Source organism: Rhamphochromis longiceps, linkage group LG17, assembly GCF_057381845.1.
Source record: "Rhamphochromis longiceps isolate RC_006_pf linkage group LG17, R_longiceps_female_GT1.1, whole genome shotgun sequence".
NCBI classification, from domain to species: Eukaryota; Metazoa; Chordata; class Actinopteri; order Cichliformes; family Cichlidae; genus Rhamphochromis; species Rhamphochromis longiceps.
Window position 1 is genome coordinate 5,422,919 of NC_140573.1, and position 21,635 is coordinate 5,444,553.

At 39.8% G+C, this 21,635-nt stretch overlaps 2 protein-coding genes across 2 annotated transcripts; one reads left to right on the forward strand and one right to left on the reverse strand.

The window, feature by feature from the left end:
* Nucleotides 1-408: 408 nt before the first annotated feature.
* On the reverse strand, nucleotides 409-7,436 carry optn (optineurin). Its single transcript, XM_085386361.1, has 13 exons — nucleotides 7,307-7,436; nucleotides 5,245-5,369; nucleotides 4,919-5,127; nucleotides 4,679-4,822; nucleotides 4,367-4,551; nucleotides 4,076-4,169; nucleotides 3,827-3,942; nucleotides 3,427-3,576; nucleotides 3,168-3,252; nucleotides 2,887-3,030; nucleotides 2,604-2,746; nucleotides 2,250-2,332; nucleotides 409-1,351 (listed from the first exon to the last, which is right to left on the reverse strand). Exons 2-13 carry the CDS (start codon nucleotides 5,363-5,365, stop codon nucleotides 1,239-1,241), a joined length of 1,587 nt encoding a protein of 528 aa, XP_085242487.1. The 5' UTR covers nucleotides 5,366-5,369; nucleotides 7,307-7,436; the 3' UTR covers nucleotides 409-1,238.
* A 3,730-nt stretch (nucleotides 7,437-11,166) lies between these two features.
* Nucleotides 11,167-20,963, forward strand: ccdc3a (coiled-coil domain containing 3a). Its single transcript, XM_085387152.1, has 3 exons — nucleotides 11,167-12,208; nucleotides 12,928-13,105; nucleotides 20,405-20,963. The coding sequence occupies exons 1-3, from the start codon at nucleotides 11,802-11,804 to the stop codon at nucleotides 20,708-20,710; spliced, it is 891 nt and encodes a 296-aa protein (XP_085243278.1). The 5' UTR covers nucleotides 11,167-11,801; the 3' UTR covers nucleotides 20,711-20,963.
* The last annotated feature ends 672 nt before the right edge of the window (nucleotides 20,964-21,635 follow it).

Below are 21,635 nucleotides of genomic sequence, written 5' to 3' on the forward strand. Positions count from 1 at the left end.
TAAAAAAAGAAAAAAAGATTAATGGGTGGTTGCTCGGATAGCAATTTCTTTGATTAGATATTAATATGAGCTAGAAGTAAAAAAAAAAACAAAAACAACATAAGCTACTACTGAAGTAGATTTTGTTGTATTATTTATACAGGGAAACCCCAGTCGCCTAAAATGTCATTTCACGGGACTTTAAAACATATGAAGTCATGTCAATACTGAAACATTTTTAATACTTACAGTCGACTGTGATTAAGATGTGAAAAGCCCTAAAGGGTATCTTTAAACAGGAAGGTAATGTAATATGCGAAGTGCTTGTATAACAGCATTAGCTCTGGCTTATTTCATCGTATTTAACTAAAATGTTTGTTTCATTTTTATAATATATGAAGAGTGACATCAGACATGAGTAAAAGCAAACACATTTGCAAACGCTTTTATTTTCTTTCACCGAACTTGAATCAGGAAGGTCTTTACAGTCTACAGAGTACAGATTCTACCTGCACTTTAGTGACAAATTGATCAGGTTAAATACATTATATTCTGATTATCAGGTACAATATGCAAAGTCAAAATAAAATATATATCTTTCATAAAGTGCCTACATGGTGAATGCTGCTTTTACCACCAAACACCAAATTATGAACTAAAATATCCTTAGTGAGGAAAAATATAGAAGCAATTTCATTTTAATTTGAAAAAGAATCCTTCAAAAATATAGAAAGCCTTCAGCAACCAAATACTTGTAAACAGATGCAGCTTTTAAAGGCTCAACTTTGGTTGATTTATTAATATATTTATGACCAGTAGTCAGTGCTTAACTAAAATCTTACCAAAAGGTCTATGCAGCTTCTGTTTTGTTTGCTCTGAACTTGTTTTGCCCCTGAAAATTTTCAGCTTGCTTCAGACAACACAGCTACAAAAAAAAAAAAAAAAATCCAACAATGTGACGGACAGCATGCCGCATGATAGGTGGTGTTCTGTAGAATGTTTTCTATACTGTTCTGAGTGTTTGTGAGCAGCTTTTAAATGTACAACAAAATACAGTCAACATACTCTTTTTACATGTTTTCCAAACATCACAGTTTGGCTTCTTCCAAAAGCAAAGTGTTCCCACCCGAGAATAAATTTTATTAATCCCATATGGGATCTCTTGGAGTTAAGAGGTACAGGACAAAGCAGAGGAAGACTCCGATTAGGTGATGATGCAGCCGCTGTTGCCGTGAATGCTTATATGCTGTGACGCACGTCTAGTTGATGCAGTCCATGATGTGGATCTGCAGGGAGTCCAGGTCTGGAAGGATCTCATTACACTTGGGACACGCATGCTCAGGGATATTCCCCTGATGCTGCCAGTCAGTACCTGAAAGTGAGAGACACCGATCACAACTCTAGCCTGCTGGATGGCTGTTCCAGTTCCACTTGTATTTTCTGACAGACTGATTACACCACAAAGGTCATTCAGTCGAATGTTTTGGCTATACTGGATGATTTTTGCTGCATCTAACTATCATTTTGCAAAAGGTCAGGTAACGTTCCTTAATCGCAAAGTCATTACTTGTGCGGAGAAAAATCTTGTGCAGTTCCTGTCAGCAGTAAAAGTACCCAAAAAAAGAAACAAGAGCTGAGGCAAAAACAATGGAAATAAAAATTAATGAAAAGTCGGTGTATTCCCTGTAACATCCAGTAAAGGGCAGCTATGGTTAAAAAAAAACAAAAAAAAAACAAAAACAGGTCTGATTGTATATTTTCTTAATGACTTCATTGTCTCGTTTGGTAGATTCAAGTCTTAGTTGCACCTAATTATGTAATGCTCATTATATAACTTATAAGAAGATTAAGCAGGGAATGTATTAGGGTCTGGCTACTCTGGGATTCCCTTGTCTGGCGAACAATTGTAATGAAAGACACCCAAAGAATTTGACTTTTGTTTTTTTTCTTCATTTTTGGCAAGTAGCCTACATTTTATATTAAACTGCTTTTTCACTAGCCAAAAACACCATTCAAATAACATCACACAACATTACCGTAAAAACCAAGCTGGCTAATCACCTCATATTTCGATCCAAATATAGTGGCATGTGTTTCAAAAGACCATCTATCTCTTTTTGGTATAAAAGATAGTAAATTAGAGTAATTGTATTTCTAGCCAGTAATAACATCCAAATAATCAAAATGTCAGAGGGGAGTCCGGTGTAAGCTATATAAGAGAAAGCCAGGAATAAGGTTTGTGTGAGAGGTTAAATTATAACATGCTGTACCTCTTCCAACTAAAGATGGTCCACCTCCATGTGGGTTTCCACCTTGTGACAAATGTCTCCTCTGCATCTCGTTCAGTGAGCGCCTGCACACAAAGAAAAAGCTTCAGATGAGCCGAATCACGACATTATACTCAGTTTGTTTCTGTGGTCATGTAAATAGAAATGGGTTTGACAGAATTATACAGCAAAACCTTTGTTAATTTGTAAGTTAGTCGAGCTGCAGACTCTACTTTTAAATTTCAATCCTTTATTAAATCACGAGGAGTTTTTCTCCACAAGAAGAATAGAAATTAACACATTTAGTCTGAAGAAGCTCAAATCGTGACCAGGTCAGTCCTCTCTCTGAATGCACACCTGCCCATTGAGTCCATCTCGTCTTGCAGCTGGGTGTTCTGCTTCTTCACGTACTCCAGCTGAGCAGCCAGACGCTCCTTTTCTTCGTGGAGTTTCTCCCTCGCTGCTCTTTCTGCGTGGAAGTCGGAGGAGTAGATCTCTGCCTGCAGAAAGTACAGAAAAAACAAAAACACGATGACTACCATTAAAAGTGGAGGCAATCCTGTTGTGCTGAGGCCTTCTGATTGTTGGGTTTAATGCTAGATTATATATTTCAAGTGCTCACACGTAAAGAACCACTGACCTGAGCCTGGAAAACAGATATGGTCTCCAGCTCCTTCTCCTTTTGGAACATGTCCTGCTTCATCTCATCGATCTTTTTCTGCTTAATAGCGAGAGCTTCTTCAGCTGCTGTCAGCCGCTGCTGCAGCTCCTCCGCCAGATGAGACTGCAGAACCAAACAGGATGGTAAAGGTGCCAGTTATCTCTGATTTTTTTTTTCTTAAATGCCATCAATATTTTTTTTTTTTACTGCATCACGTTTGTGAAAATCAGTACGATCCACACAACACAACATAAAGTTACCTCTTTTCTCTGTTTCTCGTCTTTGAGCTCAGTGTAGTCCTCAAACAGTTTGGTGTAGGCGTCCTTCAGCTGCGCCAGGTTGTTCCTGTGTTTAGTAAATTGTGTTTAGCGATTTGTGTGAAGTGACCCGATTGCTTTACAAAGCTCTGTGTAGTCAAAGTACAGTAACACAACCCGATGAAAATCAGTGTCACAATATGCCGTTTCTGCACTCTCACACAATCAGTTAATGTGTATGTATGCTTGTGTTTTCTCTGACTTCTCTTCTGCAGTCTTCCTCTGCTCCATCAGGCTCTGGGCCTGCATGCTGTTCAGCTGGAGCTTCAGTCGGTCATTCTCCGTTTGAACGGCCTGTTTCTCCACCAATTGGGCCTTCAGGGTTGCCACATCCTGCTCCACCTCCCGACATCTTCAACCCCCCCCCCCAAAAAATAAGACATATATCAAATAACACAGAACATCAGTTAAACGAGGTATAGCATTTAGTTTAGGTGGTGTTATCTTTCTGCACTTTTCTGTTTTTAAGTTTAACCCTGGAGAAACCATGGGGTCAAATTTGACCCCATGGTTTCCCTAGAAAACCAATGGGGTCGGCTCGGACCCCATGGGTTCTCCAGGGTTAAAATAATCATTTGCAAGTGTGTTTGTGTGGCCCAAACCTGTCCTGCAGGTTCTTCTTCATGCCTTCTGCTTCATCCAGTTTGCTCTGAGCCTGCTGCAGCTCTTTGTAGAGTGTCATCATCTGAGCCTTCAGATTCTCCACCTCAGAGGCCGCCTGAAATATTTGCAACAGTCGCACACGAAAAGTCACAAACTCGACGCAGGAAGGGAAAGGATTTACCCAATAATGCAGCTTTCAGCAGGACAGATCTACTGTGATATATAAAAAAATGAAAAAAGAAACAAACCTTATCTTTTTTCGCAGAATCCTCTTTGGTCTCTGGCTCAGGTGTCTGGGTGAATTCCTCTACACTGGACTTTTTTTCTTCTAGCTTTCGAATTCTGTTGGATAATAGGTGAAACTAAATAATAAACGGATTATCCATAACATATTCTGGAAACAGAACTGTGACTGGGTTTTTTTTAATAGAGCAAAGACATAAGCAGACTGCTACAAATCTGTTGCTTCATTTTCAGAATAGAAACATTTAAAGCACTTTCACAGCTGAGAAACGTTTCCTTTTGTTGCTGTCTCGTACCTGGCCGTGCAGGCCTGCAGCTCGCCTTGCAGCCTCTCGCTTTTCTCCGCCTCATTCCTCAGGGACTGCAGCAGCTGGCTAACCGTCACCTCCTCATTGTCCATGCGTGACGCTGTCATGCTCGCATCCTGGCGTCTGCTGCGCTCTGCTCCCAATGCCTCGTTCACGCTATCGATACCTCCATCCTGGGAGGAAAAACAATACTAAGACACCAAGCTTCTCCTCCTGTTTGTCATTTCACCAAAATCAGGCTGAATATTAAAAAAAAAAAAGAGTGTTTGATGATGATCTGTGCTATTCATCCGTCCTCACCGACACTTTGATGATCTCAATAAACGAATCATCCTGAGAATCGTGCTCTGCCTTGAGCTGTAGCTCAGAGTTCAAGGCCACCAGGTCATTCTTCTCTGCCTGCAGCCGAGCAACCTGAGCACGCAGGGCCTCCAGCTCTGCAATCTGATTGGACGATGACATTACATAGCATAAACGCAGAAATGACTAAAGTGTCCATAAATCTGCAGTGCAATATATGCGCAATATTATCAGCTTCACCTGCATTCCTCCCACAGCTCCTCCGGTCTTCCCGGTGTCCTCCAGCCCCCTGCTCAGCTCCTGGTTTTGGAGGGTAAGTGCTTCCATGCGGCCACGGGCCTCCTCGAGCCGGCTCTCCAGGAAGTCCCGCTCTTCCTTCTGTTTTTCCCGCCACGCAGACAAACCTTCAAAGCGCTCTTTCATCGTCAGGTTGGTCTGACGGAGAGCCTCTGAGAGAGAATTAAAATAAATGCGCGTGTTACAAACTCACTCATTCCAACTATCACCAATTTTTCACTATTTGTCCTCTCCCTAACTGCTCTATCCTCGGTCATCCCTGCTCTCACCTTTCAGGTCTCTGTTCTCCTGAATGAGGATGTTCATCTGCTGCAGGGTTTCCTCCAGTGTGCCGGGCTGATTGGCAGAGCGAGAGATGTCGCCGTTCATCACGGGGCCTCCAGACGCCATGATGCTGAGAGGAAGGACGTTTTGTCATGTTTTGTATATTATTTGTATATTAAACAATCGGAAACACTGGCAACAAATAAGTCATCAAGAGAAGGTTGAGAACAAAGCCAAACAGTTACAGTCATGTGAAAAAGAAAGCACAGTCACTATACACATTGCTTTGGAGGGTGGTTGCTTCCTGACATTCCTGGCTCTGGTTGCCTGAGTAGCATAAACTACCAGGTCATACGTCAATAAATATTATTCTTTACCCTCACTGGTAGTCGCTTTGCTCACTTGGAACATGAGAAAGGTTTACTCCGGGCGCACCTACTTCCCTTATCCAGCAATTACTCGCTGGTATATTGTCTTTGGATAGACAAGACCAAAGTGAAGATGTCTGGCCATAATGTACAACACTAAATTTGGTGTGACCGAAACACCAGCATATCAGCACACACACCTAAAAGCAACTATCAAGCACGGTGGTGGATGGGTGGTGATTTGGGTTCTCTCTATATGCCAAAATATTGTAGAGTCAAATGTGAGGCCGTCTGTCTGACAGCTAAAGCGTGGCTAAAACTCTGGTCATGAAACAGGACAATGATCCCAAGCACAGAAGCACATCTACAACAGAACGACTTAAAAAGTAAAGAATCAGTTATACTGATAATAATATATACAGTTATACTCAAAGTCCAGACCTTAACCTTGTTGAAATGGTGCAGAGGTTCTTTCAGAGAGATGCGTATGAATAAATACCTGCAAATGTCAAAGAACTGCAGCAACATTGTAAAGATGACTGGGCCAAAATTCTTCTGCAACAAAGTGATTCTTCACAAACTGTTTTGGTATTTTGGTTTAATTTTAGGTGAATAACTAAAGCTAAATTAATAACTCTAAACACAGGTTAATACATCACACACTGTTTTTCATATGAGGCTGTATTTAAATTATTTTAGAACCTGATGAGGACCTGATGATTTTCTTTGTTATGTTCTGATATAATGTTTAGATGTATAAAATTAAAAAGGGTGCACTTTTTTAAAAATAAGATGACTGTATGGTAAGTGTTGGTGTTTGCTGTTCCCACTAGGGGGCACTGAAGCTCACACTTCCAGTTCTACATATAGTGGCTTTAATGCTGCATTCCTCACGTGGAACATTTATCAGATAATATAAAATCAAAATGATCCCATGTTATATATTACGCACTATAAGTTAATTTAAAAATAATTAATACATTCGGGATTTATGGTTTCAAATAATCACAATCACAAGAAGAAATTGACTTAAATACTAACGTTGATCTTTTTTTTTTTTTTTTTTGTAAATTTAACAGCTAATTTTAATGTTTACCAAAAATAAAAAATGAAAAAATGCGGCATTTTTAACTGCGAATACGTTTGTGTTTAATCTCATTTGGCTTGTTGTTGCCAGTAAGACATGTTTAAAAAAAATGTCTGCTGACATCACTCAGTGACTCAGTGCTTCGGGAGCCGAGAAGGAGCATGCCGAGGCGAATTATCCCATCAAGAGTCACATGATATGGCAATTTGATTTCAATAACAGAGACACTGTGTTGTCCTTTCGCCCTAACGCCATGGTATACTACATAATGGCCTAAATAAGATGTAATATCACATTTAGAAGCTCTTAACAGCGGATATCACCGTTGATCGCCAATTTACAAGTACGAGTCGGAAATCTCACATGCTAGTTCAAAATAATCGTGTAATACTAGCTTGGAGGACACTAAGTTCGGCCAAAAATAGTTATATTTGTTTTGGCCTTCTTTCAGTATTGTTTTACTTTCACTTTCTTGGAATAGGCCTATCCTAAGTGTGACTTTTGGTAAACAATAAAAAGTTACCAGTAACTTAAAACGAACACGGACGAGCTTTAACCTCAACCAAACTGCGTCACACCAAACGTCAACCGAGTTTAAAGGTTTTAACTCACCTGCTGGCAACTCGAGAACTAAACACAGCCTGCCTGTTCGCGCTGACAATACATAGGCAGTATCGCAAAGGTGGCTGTGTATGTCGAGTAATATTGCTGTTCTAGTTAGCAGGGGCGTTGAGCGACGATACAGAAAAAACGATCTTTGCTTCCGGTTGTTCCTTTCAAAGTAAACTCATTAACTGGCGCAGTACTGATAAACAATGCATTTTTGTGTTTGTTGATTTATATCGAATAAATAAACTTTCTGCGTTTTGCGTTATCAGTGATAATCGCGTAAGAGCTCATTATTATTATTATTGTTATTATTATTATTATTATTATTATTATTATTATTATTATGATGTTTTGTTGAATTATTATGCTTGCTATTTACTTTCTTTTGTTTTTAGGTATTTTTTAACTAATTTATTGGTTATTTTTATGGATTAAAATTTTTTTTTAGAATCTATGATTATCTCAGTAAATTGGTACCAGCATGCATATATGCCTAGTTCTTGGTTTGCTTTCTTGCAAAAATAAATCATTGAAAGGCCAAGATTTTGACTGGAAATTTACTTTGTGTGCATATGCACCTAGATCACATCAGTGACTCTTTTGATCAAGAGCTTTGTTTTGATTTGTGACAAATAACAACTATAGAGCAATTATAGTGACAGTGTAGTTATCAGTTTAAAATAATATAAAAATAACATTTTCCACTAATGGGGGTTTCAAACAGTAAAGACTTAATTCAACAATTCATCTGAAGTTTATTTTAATAAGCAGTAGATGAATCCGCTAAACCGCAAGACAAAATCAAAGAAACAAAACAACAAACAAAACAAACAAATCCGCAATTGCTACCAGCACTGCAACATCTGCTGAAATTGAAATTCCTCCACCTAAAAATAAATAATGTCTTTATAAAATTAAATTCATCATCAGAGGAAAACCATCATCTTGCGCTGGAATTTAATAAGGCTTATTTCATTAGCCTTATTTAATTTCATTACTATATTCATTAAACTGTATTGTGTGTAGCTATTTTCACTTCTATTTATCATATTAAAAGACTACAGTGATTATTTGTTCTTTCTGAAGTCCTTAGCTTTTGATATTTGTTTTTAGGGCAATCTTAATTCATTCTTCAAGAACGCTTTGCTTTTATTTTGAAAGCCATAGTTCCTATCTAAGTCGGTCTAATTTTCGACAACTCGACACCGAGTTCACTTGTGCGGAGTTTACGGACGGTTTTCATTTCCTCGTAGTGACGTCACGGGGCAGAGGACTGATCTGAGAACAAAGAGCGCCTGCGCGTAAGCAGCGCCGCCGCGGCACGGGTCCATCCGCATTTTTTACACATCGGCAAGAGGCTGACATGTGTGGGGGCGGGGCTAGACCATCAGCTGTTAGCGGGAATTCCCCCTCAGGAGTCACCTTACACTTGCAAACAGGAAAGGAAGGACTGGAGATTCCCTCTGATGTCAGCTTTGAATGATAAATGGCGACGACAGTGTAACTGATTCCGATGGGATATCTGTCAATACTGTAGCATAGAACACTCAGAGGCTACTGTAGTAAAATACAATGGAATGTCCGAGAAACACCATTTCTGCTCTTGTTTGTGCAGCTACAGCTATACGTTTATATATACAGTTATACTTACTTTCCACTAGATGGCAGTCTTATTCAAGAGCAATCTACTAATGTTCATGTTCAGGTTAGTTTAAAGCAGGGGTAAGCAACTCCAGACCTCGAGTGCCTGTGTCCTGCAGGTTTTCGAGTGTCCTTGATCCAACACAGCTGATTCAAATGGCTAAATTACCTCCTCAACATGTCTTGAAGTTCTCCAGAGGCCTGGGAATGAACTAATGATTTGATTTAGGTGTGTTGACACAGGGTGATGTCTAAAACCTGCACTTGAGGCCTGGAGTTGCCTACCCCTGGTTTAAAGCAATCAGAGATGGTCACTGTACTTACTGGAGGTTGAGCTTAGAACTGTATGGAAGACTGTTAAAGTGGTTATAGTTGAGGAACTGAAAGTGATTATTAATCTTTACTATGATCTTATTTATTTTATTTTTTTTAGAAAGAGGGGCAATAGATATTAATGAACATTTTAACAAATGTAAATATGCCAGATTATAGCCTTGGGCTAATTTCCATCTGCAGACCCTCTGGCAGGTTGGTGTTAAACACAAGTTAGTAAAAACATACAGAGACACTATTTACAGGTCATGTGACAAGGACAAAAACAGTGATCACATTATACTAGAACAAACAATGACAAGGAGAGTGGACACAGAGGACAGTATAGATAACAATAACGGAAACACATCAATTATATTGCACAAACCCCAGTATTGTACATGCCCTGACCATCGTGATATTGCGTTCACCCATTGCACTAACAGTTGTTTTCCTTTTTGTAATACACTAACTCTTTTCCCCGTCCAATATAAAACATGATTATTAAACATGATTACATGTTTGTGTGTCCCTCAGCCGCCCTTTTAAGTGACTCTTAAAGATGGGTAGACTTGTACTTTCCCTCACTGACAGTGGAAGACTATTCCAGAAGCTCACTCCCTGATATGACAGAGCATTCTGTGAAAAGGTGGTCCGCCTGAGTGCCAGTTCACAATCACCTCTAACAGTGGCTCGAGTCAGTCGAGACCCAGCAACACTGCTAGACTTTTGTTTAATAAAATCACTCATTGGTGGAGGCGCCAGACCATGTATAACTTTGTATATTAGACAGGCAGATTTAAATAATTTGAAATTAGTAAAATTTAAAAACTTGTATTTTTCTAAAATTTGACAATGGTGATATGAAAAAGGTTTTTTATCTAATATTTTCAATGCTCTTTTGTAGCATACAGAGCTCATATAGGACCAACTTGTAATACAATATTCAATATGAGCCAGTATCATAGAATGCAGGAATGTAATCGCTGCTGTGTCTATTAATGATGTGCGGATATGTCTAAAGTTCTGTATATTAACATTTACAGTTTTCACTACTTTTTTAATGTGTTTTTTAAAGGATAATTTAGAGTCTAGTAGCACTCCCAAATACTTAAATTCCTCAACATTAATTAATTCTTGTGCACCCAAGCAGACTTTTACTGCAGCCACGGTTGTTTTAGGCTTACTAAAAAACATTGATACGGTCTTTTTAAAATTAAGGCACAAGCATGAGTCATTCAGCCATTTTTGTAAATCATGTAATGCCAGTGAAAGCTGATGGGCTGCATCATCAGCAGTTTTGGCTTGCATAAAAATTACCGTATGCCCACATAAGATAAGGATATCTTATGTGGGCTATCCTTAATAAAATATTTTAGGTATTGTGAAATGTAATCACATTATAGAGTCCTGGTGCATCCCTTATCTCAGGTAAAAAAAAAAAAAAAAAAAAAAGAAGAAGAAAAAAGAGAGAGAATCCCTGGAGGATTTTCACCACAGAAATATTGTCTCCCTCGGGATTTCCCTTAATGCTTCAAAACTCCCAGTGATCCTTGTCCAGGAGCCACTGGACCCCACTGACCCACAATAGGTAGCCAAAATCAAAGATTTGTATTAAAGGTCTATCAGAAAGAATGTTGGGACTCACACAACATGACACACTAAGTTCCCAGAATAGCGCTTGAATAACCAAAAAGACCCACTGTACCCCCAGTGTGTTGTAAAACAAATTCGAGGTACCCTGGAACCCAGTGGAAACTTCAGCAGCACCCCCCTTTGGACCCATTCAAATTCTTCTCAGATGCTTTGATTTATCTTCCATGGAACTTCCTCCAGCCAAAACCTGGCTCCTGTGATACCATCTCCCACCACAGCGATTGTCCCTTTATAATCACGTTTAACGCCTTCACATGCCGAAAAGAAGAAGTCGATTCCTCAAGGAAGTATTCGTTTCATGAAGCGACGCGTTTTGTGAAGAACCTGGAGTATATTTGAATTAATAATCTTTTTGATCGAAAGAGTTTTATACATCATGTGGGTTATAATATTATGTCTGAGGTCAACAGGTTCAAAACCTCAGGTTCATCACCTTTTCATCAGGCAAAATACCACTTCAACGCATCGACCACCCCTCATTGAAACTCTAAATATCAAAGCAGCGCACGAGTCCTTGAAGGCATCACCATCGCTCTGTTTAAACCTCGCCTCCTCCAAGCAGGAGAACGGACAGAGCTGCAGGTTGGAGCGGTTAGTCTTTGCACATTCATATTAATCCGACTTTATTCTTTCCAAAAGTCTTCAGACGATTGAAGTTAGCTTGAGTTTGTGTTAATGCTCAGAAACTCTGTCTGAAAAATTATTTTCATTGTGATTTAGCATCATCAAGTGGTTGAGGTAAACACATGTGCATAACTTTTGCAAAATCAACCAGATTTGTTTACTTTCGGCCACTTGGCTGGGTCTCCTGGAAACACTTAGGAAAAAGGAAAGACTCATCAACGCAGACTTTAGGAGGTGCCAGATAAGATTTTGTACGCTTTTCGGGATGTTTCCCACGACTATCCTCCTCGCAACGCTCTGCGTTTTTGCGCATCTGGACACCTTTACGCGTGGCTGCCAGCTCCCCTCGGAATGGCGGCCGCTGAGCGAGGGCTGCCGGGCGGAACTTGCGGAGATCATCTTGTATGCCCGGGTCCTGGCAATCCACCGGGAGCCGGTGGGCGTTGGAGTGGGCAGTCTGTACAACTCCTTGCCCTTCGGGTTCGGATACGGGTACGAGGGCGCAGAGGAAGGGCTGCTGTACTCTGCAGAGGTGGAGCTGCTGTGTGACCAAGCCTGGGGCAGCATGCTGGAGGTACCCTCTGGATCCAGGCTCAACCTGACCGGGCTTGGTTACCTGTCCTGTCAGTCCCACACCGTGATGGAGAACTACTCCTATTTCTTTTTCCTCAGGTGAGGTAGAAAAAACGGTCACTTTTTATTTCAGAAAATTAATTTGATATATTTTTTTGGTTCTATTTTTTTTTTTTGCAAAAAAATGAAACCAAACCAAACCAAAAAATAACCCATAATTAAAAACTATTTCAGCTTTACCTGAATTTGTCAAATCTATTATTGTTGCCACATAAATGAAAGAGCACCTTTAAATTAACACTGTTTGTATGTAAATAATCAAAGTAGTAAAACAAATGAGTAAATACCACTTTGCAGGACTGCCACTTTTGGCTTTGGCCTTCATCAAGACTTTTTATTACTGTACACCTATCAGCTATAAATTGGAGTTATTAGCAAATGATCAGTTTATCAGCCACACAGATTATGACATCATGATGTATTTCTGTTCTCTATTCTGGCTGTTAAAGCAGACCTACTAGTTATTTTCTTATAGTATACAATACATTGGTGGATGTTCATATTGAAAATGGCCAAAGTTTAAAATAACAAGATCAGTAGATTTGCAAATAATTCCTCAGAACCAAATAGCCAGGGTTCAGAATGCTATTTCTAATAAATTTCTAACATAAATACTCATTATTTTAATTTGTGAATCATGCAAAGCTTCTCCGGTACAATCCAAGAACAAAAATATACTGGAAAGGAGCAGAGTGCATTCTTTTTAAATGCAGATTCAAATGTGCTGCTTACAGTTGTCCCCTTCATCTCCTCTGTAGGATGGATGAGAACTACAGCATCCGACCTCATGGGGTCAACTTCCAAGATGCCATCTTTGCTGACACGATTGAGAACAGACGCACGTTTTCCAGTCTGTTTCAGTTCTCCAACTGCACTCAGGGGAGCCAACCATTTCAGACTTTCAGCCCCGAGTGGGACATGCAGGAAGACAGCAGGGTAAGGCATCACTTAGTCATAGCCTGTTAAAGTGTTGTACATGAAGAAGAGAAACCAAATGTCTATGATTAAACTGACCATTGCAATCTATAATAAAAAGCTTCATTACCTTCTTAGAAATGTTGGTGGGGTTTTGCTGACACTGCAAACAAACACAAAACTATCTTGTTGTCACAGAGATAACAAATAGTCCATGGGATCATCAGGGAGCAAATGTGTTTTATTAAATTTGGATTTTTATTGCCTTTTATATATCCCTACCCCCCCAACAAAAAAAAACCAAACAAACAAAAACCAAACCAAACAAAAACCAAACAAAAAAAAAACAAAAAACAAAAAACAAAACGTAGAATTAAAAAAAAAAAAAAAAAAAAACAACAACACCACAACCCCCCCCCCCCCCCCCCCCCCACACACACACACACACACAATGAATATGAGTCACAGTGAAATAAGTATTTGATCCCCAGCAACCCAGCTAGACATCTGACTCCCATGGGTGGGATTTCAAACAACCAATTAATGACACAGATTTCAGCTTGTTATTTGTATAAAGTACACCTGTCCAAAGAATCAGTTTCTTCCATTCCAACCTCTCCACCACTGTGAGCAAGAGCAAAGAGCTGTGAGAAGATGTCATTGAAACCAAACTCAAGCTCTCTTGCTTCACCTGCCATGTTTGTAGAAAAAATGCTGATTATCACCCAAAAAACACCATCCCCACAGTCATGCATGGAAGCGGAAATCATGCATTGGTGCTGTTTTTCTGCTAACGGTACATGATGGCTTAACATATATTAAGGGAAAATGGACAGGACCATGTACCAAAATCTTGGATGAGAAATCTCCTTCGCTCAGACAGAACACTGAAAATGGGTCATGGATGGGTCTTCAGGCATTACAATGACCTGAAACATACTGACAAAGCTACAAAGGAGTGGCTAAACTGGCTGGGCCACTTCATGACCTTAATGTGCATCTTCACACACTAAGGTCATGAAGTAGCCTAGCCAGTCTCCAGACCTCAGTCCTCTAAAAAATCTGTGGAAGGACTTGAAGCTTCGAGTTACTAAGCAACTGCCAAGAAATCTAAAGGGTTGGAGAGTTTCTGTAAAGAGGAGTGGTCCAAGATTCCTCCTGAGATGTGTGCAAACCTGACCTGACCAGCTACAGGAAACATCTTACTGCTGTGCTTGCCAGCAAGGGCTTCTCCACCAAGTAGTAAGTCATGGTTAGCTAAGGATCAAATACTTATTTAACTCACTGACATGTAACTCAAATTTTGCAACTTTTATGTCATGTGTTTTTGTTTGATATTTTGAATGCTTGTTTTGAACATAGCTAAAGGTTTGAAAATTATGTCACTGTATAAATAGTAGCTAATTCCCAAAATCACAGGCCTCAGATGGCTCTAAGGGCTCCATTCCCAACAGTTTTTTTCTAGACTTGGCTATGCATGATGTCATTGAGAGTACATATAGTCAACTTTGATTGGACGCAAACACAGGAGCACCACTCACACGATTCTTCTATTTACAAGGGGCAGCCAATCAGAAGCAAGTTTGCTTATAGAGCTGATGACCTTAAAATGAAAGGAGCTATTAAAAAAAAAAAAAAAAAAAAAAAAAAAAAAAAGCTTCTTAGAAGAATGAGCCTAGTCAGTCCCCTGTTTCAAATAGGCCAACTTTTTGTGGGGGTTTGCAGAAAATGTAAATAAACTCAAAACCATGTTGTTACCATGGTGATAACAGATTAAGGGTCCAGACAAACAGCAGTGTGCAGGGAACTGGAACAACTAACAATATTAGGGTGTTGTAGTTTCGGTAATGTTTGAGTCAGAAACTGGCAATGAATCAACCGCTGTAGCTGAACTATGTGTACGAGCAGAGGGAGATCTTGGTTTGTGTGTGTGGACACCTAATAATGAGCTGAGTTGTGAGTCCGTTGACAGGAATGTGGGAAAGAAAGATCAGTCAAACTACCCTCTGGCACTGCGCAGAGCTGAACACACAAATACCCACACAAAATGGATTGATTCTCAGAAGGATGACAAAAATGCCCACATGCACAAACACAAAAGAATCAATTGTACTGTTAATAAAGTTTTAATATGTGATTGGCCCGACGTAATCAGGTCCCAACCTGTTGTAGATCAAAGCAAACTGATGAGTCGAGGTCCTTCCAGGTTGCACCTCAGGCATATCGGATACTGTCCGTGCACCCTGGGGTCAAAGATCAAATAGCAGAGATCGACGACTTTGACACCACCAGCTTGAAAGCGTGTCAGTCTGCAGCTTTGATCTGTATCAGCATGAAGCAACATATCACGCTGACCTCGGACCAGAGATAGGCTGAAGCTTGTGATGGGAGCTTTGCTGCTGGGATTCAGACATTCATTATCACATCTGCTCTGACTGATTCAAGCTCGCACCTCAAACAAGACAGGACACGGCAGCTGGAGACAAATTTACGACACGTCTTTGCGTTTATTTTGAAAAGGTACAGCTAAGTGGTTGCTGAATAGTTTTTGTGACACACCAAAGAAGAGGCCCTCACTTTGGTGTTTTAATGATGATGAAGAGCACAGCAAACCTGGTGCCCTGTGGATGAAGGCAACATCACACCCTGGAAGAAAAAACATCCTTCAGGATGCTTCTTGAAGGGATAAAGATGATCAATTAAAACACAATTTATGGTGACACTTCACTCTTTGGCAAAGGTGACACTGATATGCACTTGATGTGCTCATTCGCTTCAAGTCTTCCTTCATATCATAACTGATTTTTTTTGTCTCAGTGTTTTGGGTGTGGGTTTTGTTTTCCTTGCATGATTTGGAAATAATGGAGATGAAAATAAGCACAATAGATCCCCTTTAAAGTCAGTGCGATTTACAGACAGCATCTCTATTACAATCATTTAATACATCCGGTGGACCGTGGAGCATTACGTGGATCTTTTTCATACACTTGTATCCATTTATTGCACTCGTTATCATCATCTTAACACTCTGAAGGATGTTGTGCCTCATTCCTGGCTGACTTTTTCTCTACTGCCTGCAGCATTCACAGCTGATTTACCTCTTCAGCTTTAAATAATCTCACAGCTAATTTAGCCACAGCATTATTTAAGAGCAAGAATTTAACTGTTAAAGGGCTGCAAAGTGTGGTGTTGTAGTGCCTTCTTTTCTGTTTCTGTTCTGGTTTAAACTACAGGATCTAGCCTCTGAATTAAGGGGTCATAGTTCAGGCAAAAAGGGGTTAAAGGTGCTGTTATTGTAGAGGAGGATTCACGTGCTCCTCTACAATAACCTTTAGGCAAGGCAGGACAAAACAGGTGTTTTGTTTGGGAATGTATATGGAGACGTAAAAAAAAAAATGGGGAAAGAAATCTCTCTTTTTATCCTTCTTTAATCTAACAGCCAAGAACCAAGCCTATTAATACTTTTATTATCTAAAGTTAGCTTCCCTTCTTGCATCACTCTGTGCTTTCATCCTTCAGCTGCATTTAAAGACAAAAAAAAAAAAAAAAAAAAAAAAATCCCTAAAATCAGAGCTGGGAGGAGGTTTGCTTCTGATTTCAGCTTTGTGGGAACCAGATGCCCCGCCAGAAGGATAGACAGGAGACTTCCTTCACTGCACTTTTCCTGCCAAAACCTTCAATTAGCTTTTGTTCAAAGGCTCATCTTATCAGTAGTGCTCAGAGCTGCTTTTACCACAAGCCAGGTCAGACACTCCTGTGGGTCTAATACAGATATAATACATACATATCATAGGAGTTCTTTGATAGGTCACAAGAAGGCAGGCAGATGGCTCGAACACTTCCTAATCACTTCCATATACAGCACATTTTTACTGTGTATGCATACAGAACTGGTTGATTGTACCCACGGTAAGGGAAGGCAGAATTTTGAACCCTCATGCAAACCCCTTTAACAAGTTTCCTGACTCTCATTAACATTTTATGTACGTGCTTACAGAGGGGTAAAAGGGAGTGCCTGTTTCACTCAAGAGTTAGACACTAAAGCTCATAAAAAATACATTATCAGACTGTGTTTTACAGAAATAAAGGAGAAAAGTGCAGAAGCCGAGGAGAAATGCCACCCTATGGAGCACCTCTTCACCACCTTTATTTCTTTTCTGCTCTCCGTCTCTTCTTTGTTCCTTTTGTCTCTTCATCACTTTTTCTTTCCATTTTCTAGCTTTCCCTTCCCACGCACGCACAGACAATATAAAATCTGCACAAGGAGAGGAGAAACCCTGGCTTGGCTCTTTAACGCCAGCAGTGGAGCTCTAAAGCCACTAACTGTGTGTAAAGGTGTCTGGCCATGTGTGTTGTCTGTGTAATTGTGTGGACTCCTGCTGAGATTCTACATAAAGTTAGGGAGAGAAATCAAAAAGTCTGCAGAAATGAATGAGGAGTCAGGTCAAGCTGGGCGCAAACAAAAACACCTCTAAATTCTTTCAAACATGATTACAGCCTTTGGGTTTTTTTGTGTTTTCTTTTCCACTTTTGCTTCCATATTTGACATTGTGTCTTTTTCTTTTACTCAAACAAATGAGTAAAAAAAAAAAAAAAAAAAAAAAAAAAAAAAAAAAAAAAAAAATATTACATAAATTCCTCAAGTTTGCTCCAGAGCAAAATGTTCTAAAAGCAAGTTTAGCATTGCTAGAACTGGACTGGATGGCCTGTGGTGTCACAGTGCAAAGCATTACAGTGACATTAAACTTGCTGTCATGAGGTTTGCATGGCTGATTTAATTTCTCTGACCTTCCTACATTTGCAGCAGTTATGAGTTATAAACCCCCAAAACCTACAGCTATACATGTTAAACACAGGACAAAGTCTGAGCACCACATTTTTTTCAAATTGTTTATCCAGAGTTACCAAACACCTTCACCTGCTTCACTGTTGCAAATATGTTACAGACAGAATGTTCAGCAAACGCAACTTCACAAAAAAAAAAAAAAAAAAAAAAAAAAAAAAAAATCATTATTGCGATGAAGACAGAGTCACTGACAGGTCAGACTTTTCAGTGATGACTGTGATCAGAGTAAGAACTACTTTGTTGCTTTCAGCTATTTGCAGAAGTCTTTCTTCAGAGTTTATTGCATACCTTCAGCATCAGACAGAAGCAGGGTAAGTCCATTAGTGTTTTGCAGCCCGGCAGCACTAATTACTCATGACAAAAGATCTAACACCGAGACGGGATCGATCAGAATCTAATGACAAACACCAGTGTGTCCTTCAGTCAAGTAAGCTCTCACACAGATTTAAAAATCTGATCCGTTCATTGAAGTTTACAAAAGCTTGCATGGATGCGTTCTAATAACGGCACATAAGATAATTATAAACCGAACTACCAAAATATATCCACCATGTTAAGAAATCTCTGACTTCATGTTATTTCCAGTCAGGCAATGTTTCATTATGACATCACTGTTAAGATGTGGTACCTGCACTGATGAGCCAAAATGTCAGACTGAATCAGAACAGACTGAAAGGTTTCAAGGACCTGAAGGGTCACATGTGACCCGACCTGAAGGAAACTGCAACATAGGGCGATCAGTCATTGTAGCCATTTTAGACCACAGTTGCTGTAAATGTTAATTGTTAAATAAATAGAGTTTTGAACAAACTAAGACGACATCCCCATAGTTTCTTGCCTCCCTTTACTGACTTTTGGATACTGAAGAACTTGAATGTTTCTGTGTTCTGTCTTTCTTCACTGTGGACCTTTGTGCATTCAGTTGTCGTCACATGTCCTCTAAATACTGTTTATACAGATGATGCTAAACAGCAGGCAGGTGTGACCCGGATGTTTTGACAGTTGGTGTGCGTTTGTGTGTCCGTGTGTGCTTGATGCATCCCACTGTGAAATTTCCTAAGAGAACTGAAAAGGCAAGGCTTCAAACTGTTTAAAAAAAAAAATAAAAAAAAAATATGAATTTGACTTCAGTCTTACTGAATAGGAACAAATGCATGAAATATTTCTCTCCCTGGTGGATTGTATCCATGCAGAGGGATTTGGTTTTATTCACATGGGTTTCTACCTTTACGCTGATAAAAAGGTAAATGGAATTTTATTGCTTGCTTGCACTACAAACAACATGATCTTGTAGTCTGTGCATACAGTGCAGTATCACCATATGGCCGGGTAAACATTGTCCTCGTGAGATTATCTTCATCAGTCTCAGTATGAACTATTTAGACTTTAAAATGAAGTTTAATGTAAAAGGGGTTTTTTTTTTTGTTTTATTTGGGTGTATTGTATTGCAAAACTAATTCCAAGAAAGGTAGTATGCCATATAAAATGTAAATACAAATAGACCTAAACGTCCAATAACTGGTCTTCTCTGTTCCCAGACTTTTATGGACCATTGTTAAAAGAAGAGGGAATGCCACACCTTGGTAAACATGACCACCCTCCTACTAATACCATTTCTGAGGAGGCTTACACTAAGAGGCTTCTTCAGTTTGTAGTCTTTAGTCTAAGCTAAGCACTAAGCTAAAGTCCCTCCAGTTTTAGCTAACAAACACAACAGTAATGTCTTCTCAGTATTTCTTTAACATAGTTTAAGACAATTTTTCAGCAATTGTTTTCCAAAACAAATGGCACTAAAACAAACTGCATTATATGCCAAAACCATACGAGTGTCCATTTTTGCGATCCTTGGTACCACAGTACAAAACAGCAAGCTAAAAGAACAGGGGCTTGGCCTTAACCTCGACTGTGGTCATCTGAGTATGTATGCAGAGTGAGACAAATAGTGAATGTACAGTACATACTTTTAGTTCACAATATTTTTGAGTTTGTATATGTTACTTGTGATAAAGTGCGCCCATAAACAGAGGAAACCAAACGATACATTCCCACTGGGACGTCAACAGCTGTCACCTTTGTGAACCCTGTTGGTTCAGGTCAGCTCTCTTCCATCAAGAACGTGCAACATTAGGGTCCCAGAAACATCAAAACATGTGACCCTTGCATAGGGATGAGAGGTCAATAGTACATTTATATTACACAGGTACCTAAACACACATGTGTTTTTGAAATGGGAGTAGAAGCCTATAGAAAAGTAAATAAGACTTCCTGCTTAGCATGTTAGGCTTGTTACAGGATAAACAACATGCACAGGAGAGAAAACACACACACACACACACACGACATGTAGAGCTCCCACTCTACACATCTAGCTGACGAGATAGCAGCTGGAAGTCTACAACAGTTTGTCAGACACTTAAGACAACAAGCCTTCACGTATGCTAACTAACATCACTTTCTTTCCTCCTTACCCCCAGCTGCTGTGCTCCTCGGTGCAGGCTGCACTGTTTGAGGAGGAGGAACGAGGCCGGAAGCTGCAGGAGCGGTTGGCTGCAGCGGAAAGGAGGAACCGGCAGCTGAAGGAGCGAGTTCGCAAGGTGAAGCGTTCCTTGAGGAACGCCCGCAAAGCTGCACGCAAGGCTGAGCAGCAGGCACAGGAGCTGCAACAGAGGCTAAAAGCCTCAGAGAGAATGGCGGGACATCACCTCAACACTATAACACAGAAGGAGCCTCCACTCGGGGGTTACACAAGTGCAGCGATACGTCACAGGATGCAACTTTAAATCGTATAAGTACCACTCACCTGGACTGCAGAGTGGTTGTAGATCTGGAGAGACTGCTGGGCGGTCTCTCTGCAAGGGACGGAGAAGTGTCACTTATGAGTAAAAACACTTTAAAAGCAATACTCTTCACAGTTGTCTTGTAAATAAACTGCTATCCCTTTTCTTTCTACCTGGAACTCCTCTAATAAACTGTGGATAAGCGTGATTCCCACTTATCTGATAAAAATAAACAGTTTTCTGAATGAGAATCAAACATTTCTCTTTTCCCACTGATTCCTTCTTTGGTTGTTCAGCTCTGCTGCCTTCATGAGTGGATTAAGTGGCAGAGCTGTGCTCATCTCAAGATGTTGTCTTGCTCTGCTCTGACACTAAGAGCAGCTGTGAGCAATAGTAACAGCCACAGTGGGAGCTTATTGAGATGTGAAGGACAATTAGTTCTCTTTGCTTTTCAGCTGTTAATTAAAACACAGTTATGATTTTCACAAGGCACCACTTTTACCTCAGTGGAAAAAACCTGCACCAGGGAACTATTTAGGGATAGAGTTCAGTTGCTTTTAAGTTTCATGCCAGAATTCCAGATAGGCAAAGTTTCACAAGCTATAGGTGGTGTCAGCTTTACAATAAAGTCTATAACAAGGATTTTGGCCTCACAGTTTCTCTGGTATAAGATCTGCATTTGCAAATGCCAAATACTGAATAGTACATATAAAAGGATGCATGTAAATTAATAGTCAAATACAAGTTCTTTACCATTTGATCAACCAATCAATTAATGAAAGCCCTGCATTACACTGACATCCTGTCCAGGCTCAGCTATGGTAGCTGAGATAGGCTTCAGCTGATTCATGGAGGGCAATAATATATTCTCTAAATGTGGTAACAGTTACTTACATATTTTCTGATCATAATGAAAACATTAGGATCG

Coding starts and splice junctions, on each gene's coding strand:
- optn (XM_085386361.1), bottom strand. CDS start 5,365: ATGGCGTCTGGAGGCCCCGTGATGAACGGCGACATCTCTCGCTCTGCC. Junction 5,128..5,244: donor GGAGAACAGAGACCTGAAAG/GTGAGAGCAGGG, acceptor ATTCTCTCTCAG/AGGCTCTCCGTCAGACCAAC. Junction 1,352..2,249: donor ACCATCTTTAGTTGGAAGAG/GTACAGCATGTT, acceptor TCTCACTTTCAG/GTACTGACTGGCAGCATCAG.
- ccdc3a (XM_085387152.1), top strand. CDS start 11,802: ATGTTTCCCACGACTATCCTCCTCGCAACGCTCTGCGTTTTTGCGCAT. Junction 12,209..12,927: donor TCCTATTTCTTTTTCCTCAG/GTGAGGTAGAAA, acceptor TCTCCTCTGTAG/GATGGATGAGAACTACAGCA. Junction 13,106..20,404: donor ACATGCAGGAAGACAGCAGG/GTAAGGCATCAC, acceptor CCTTACCCCCAG/CTGCTGTGCTCCTCGGTGCA.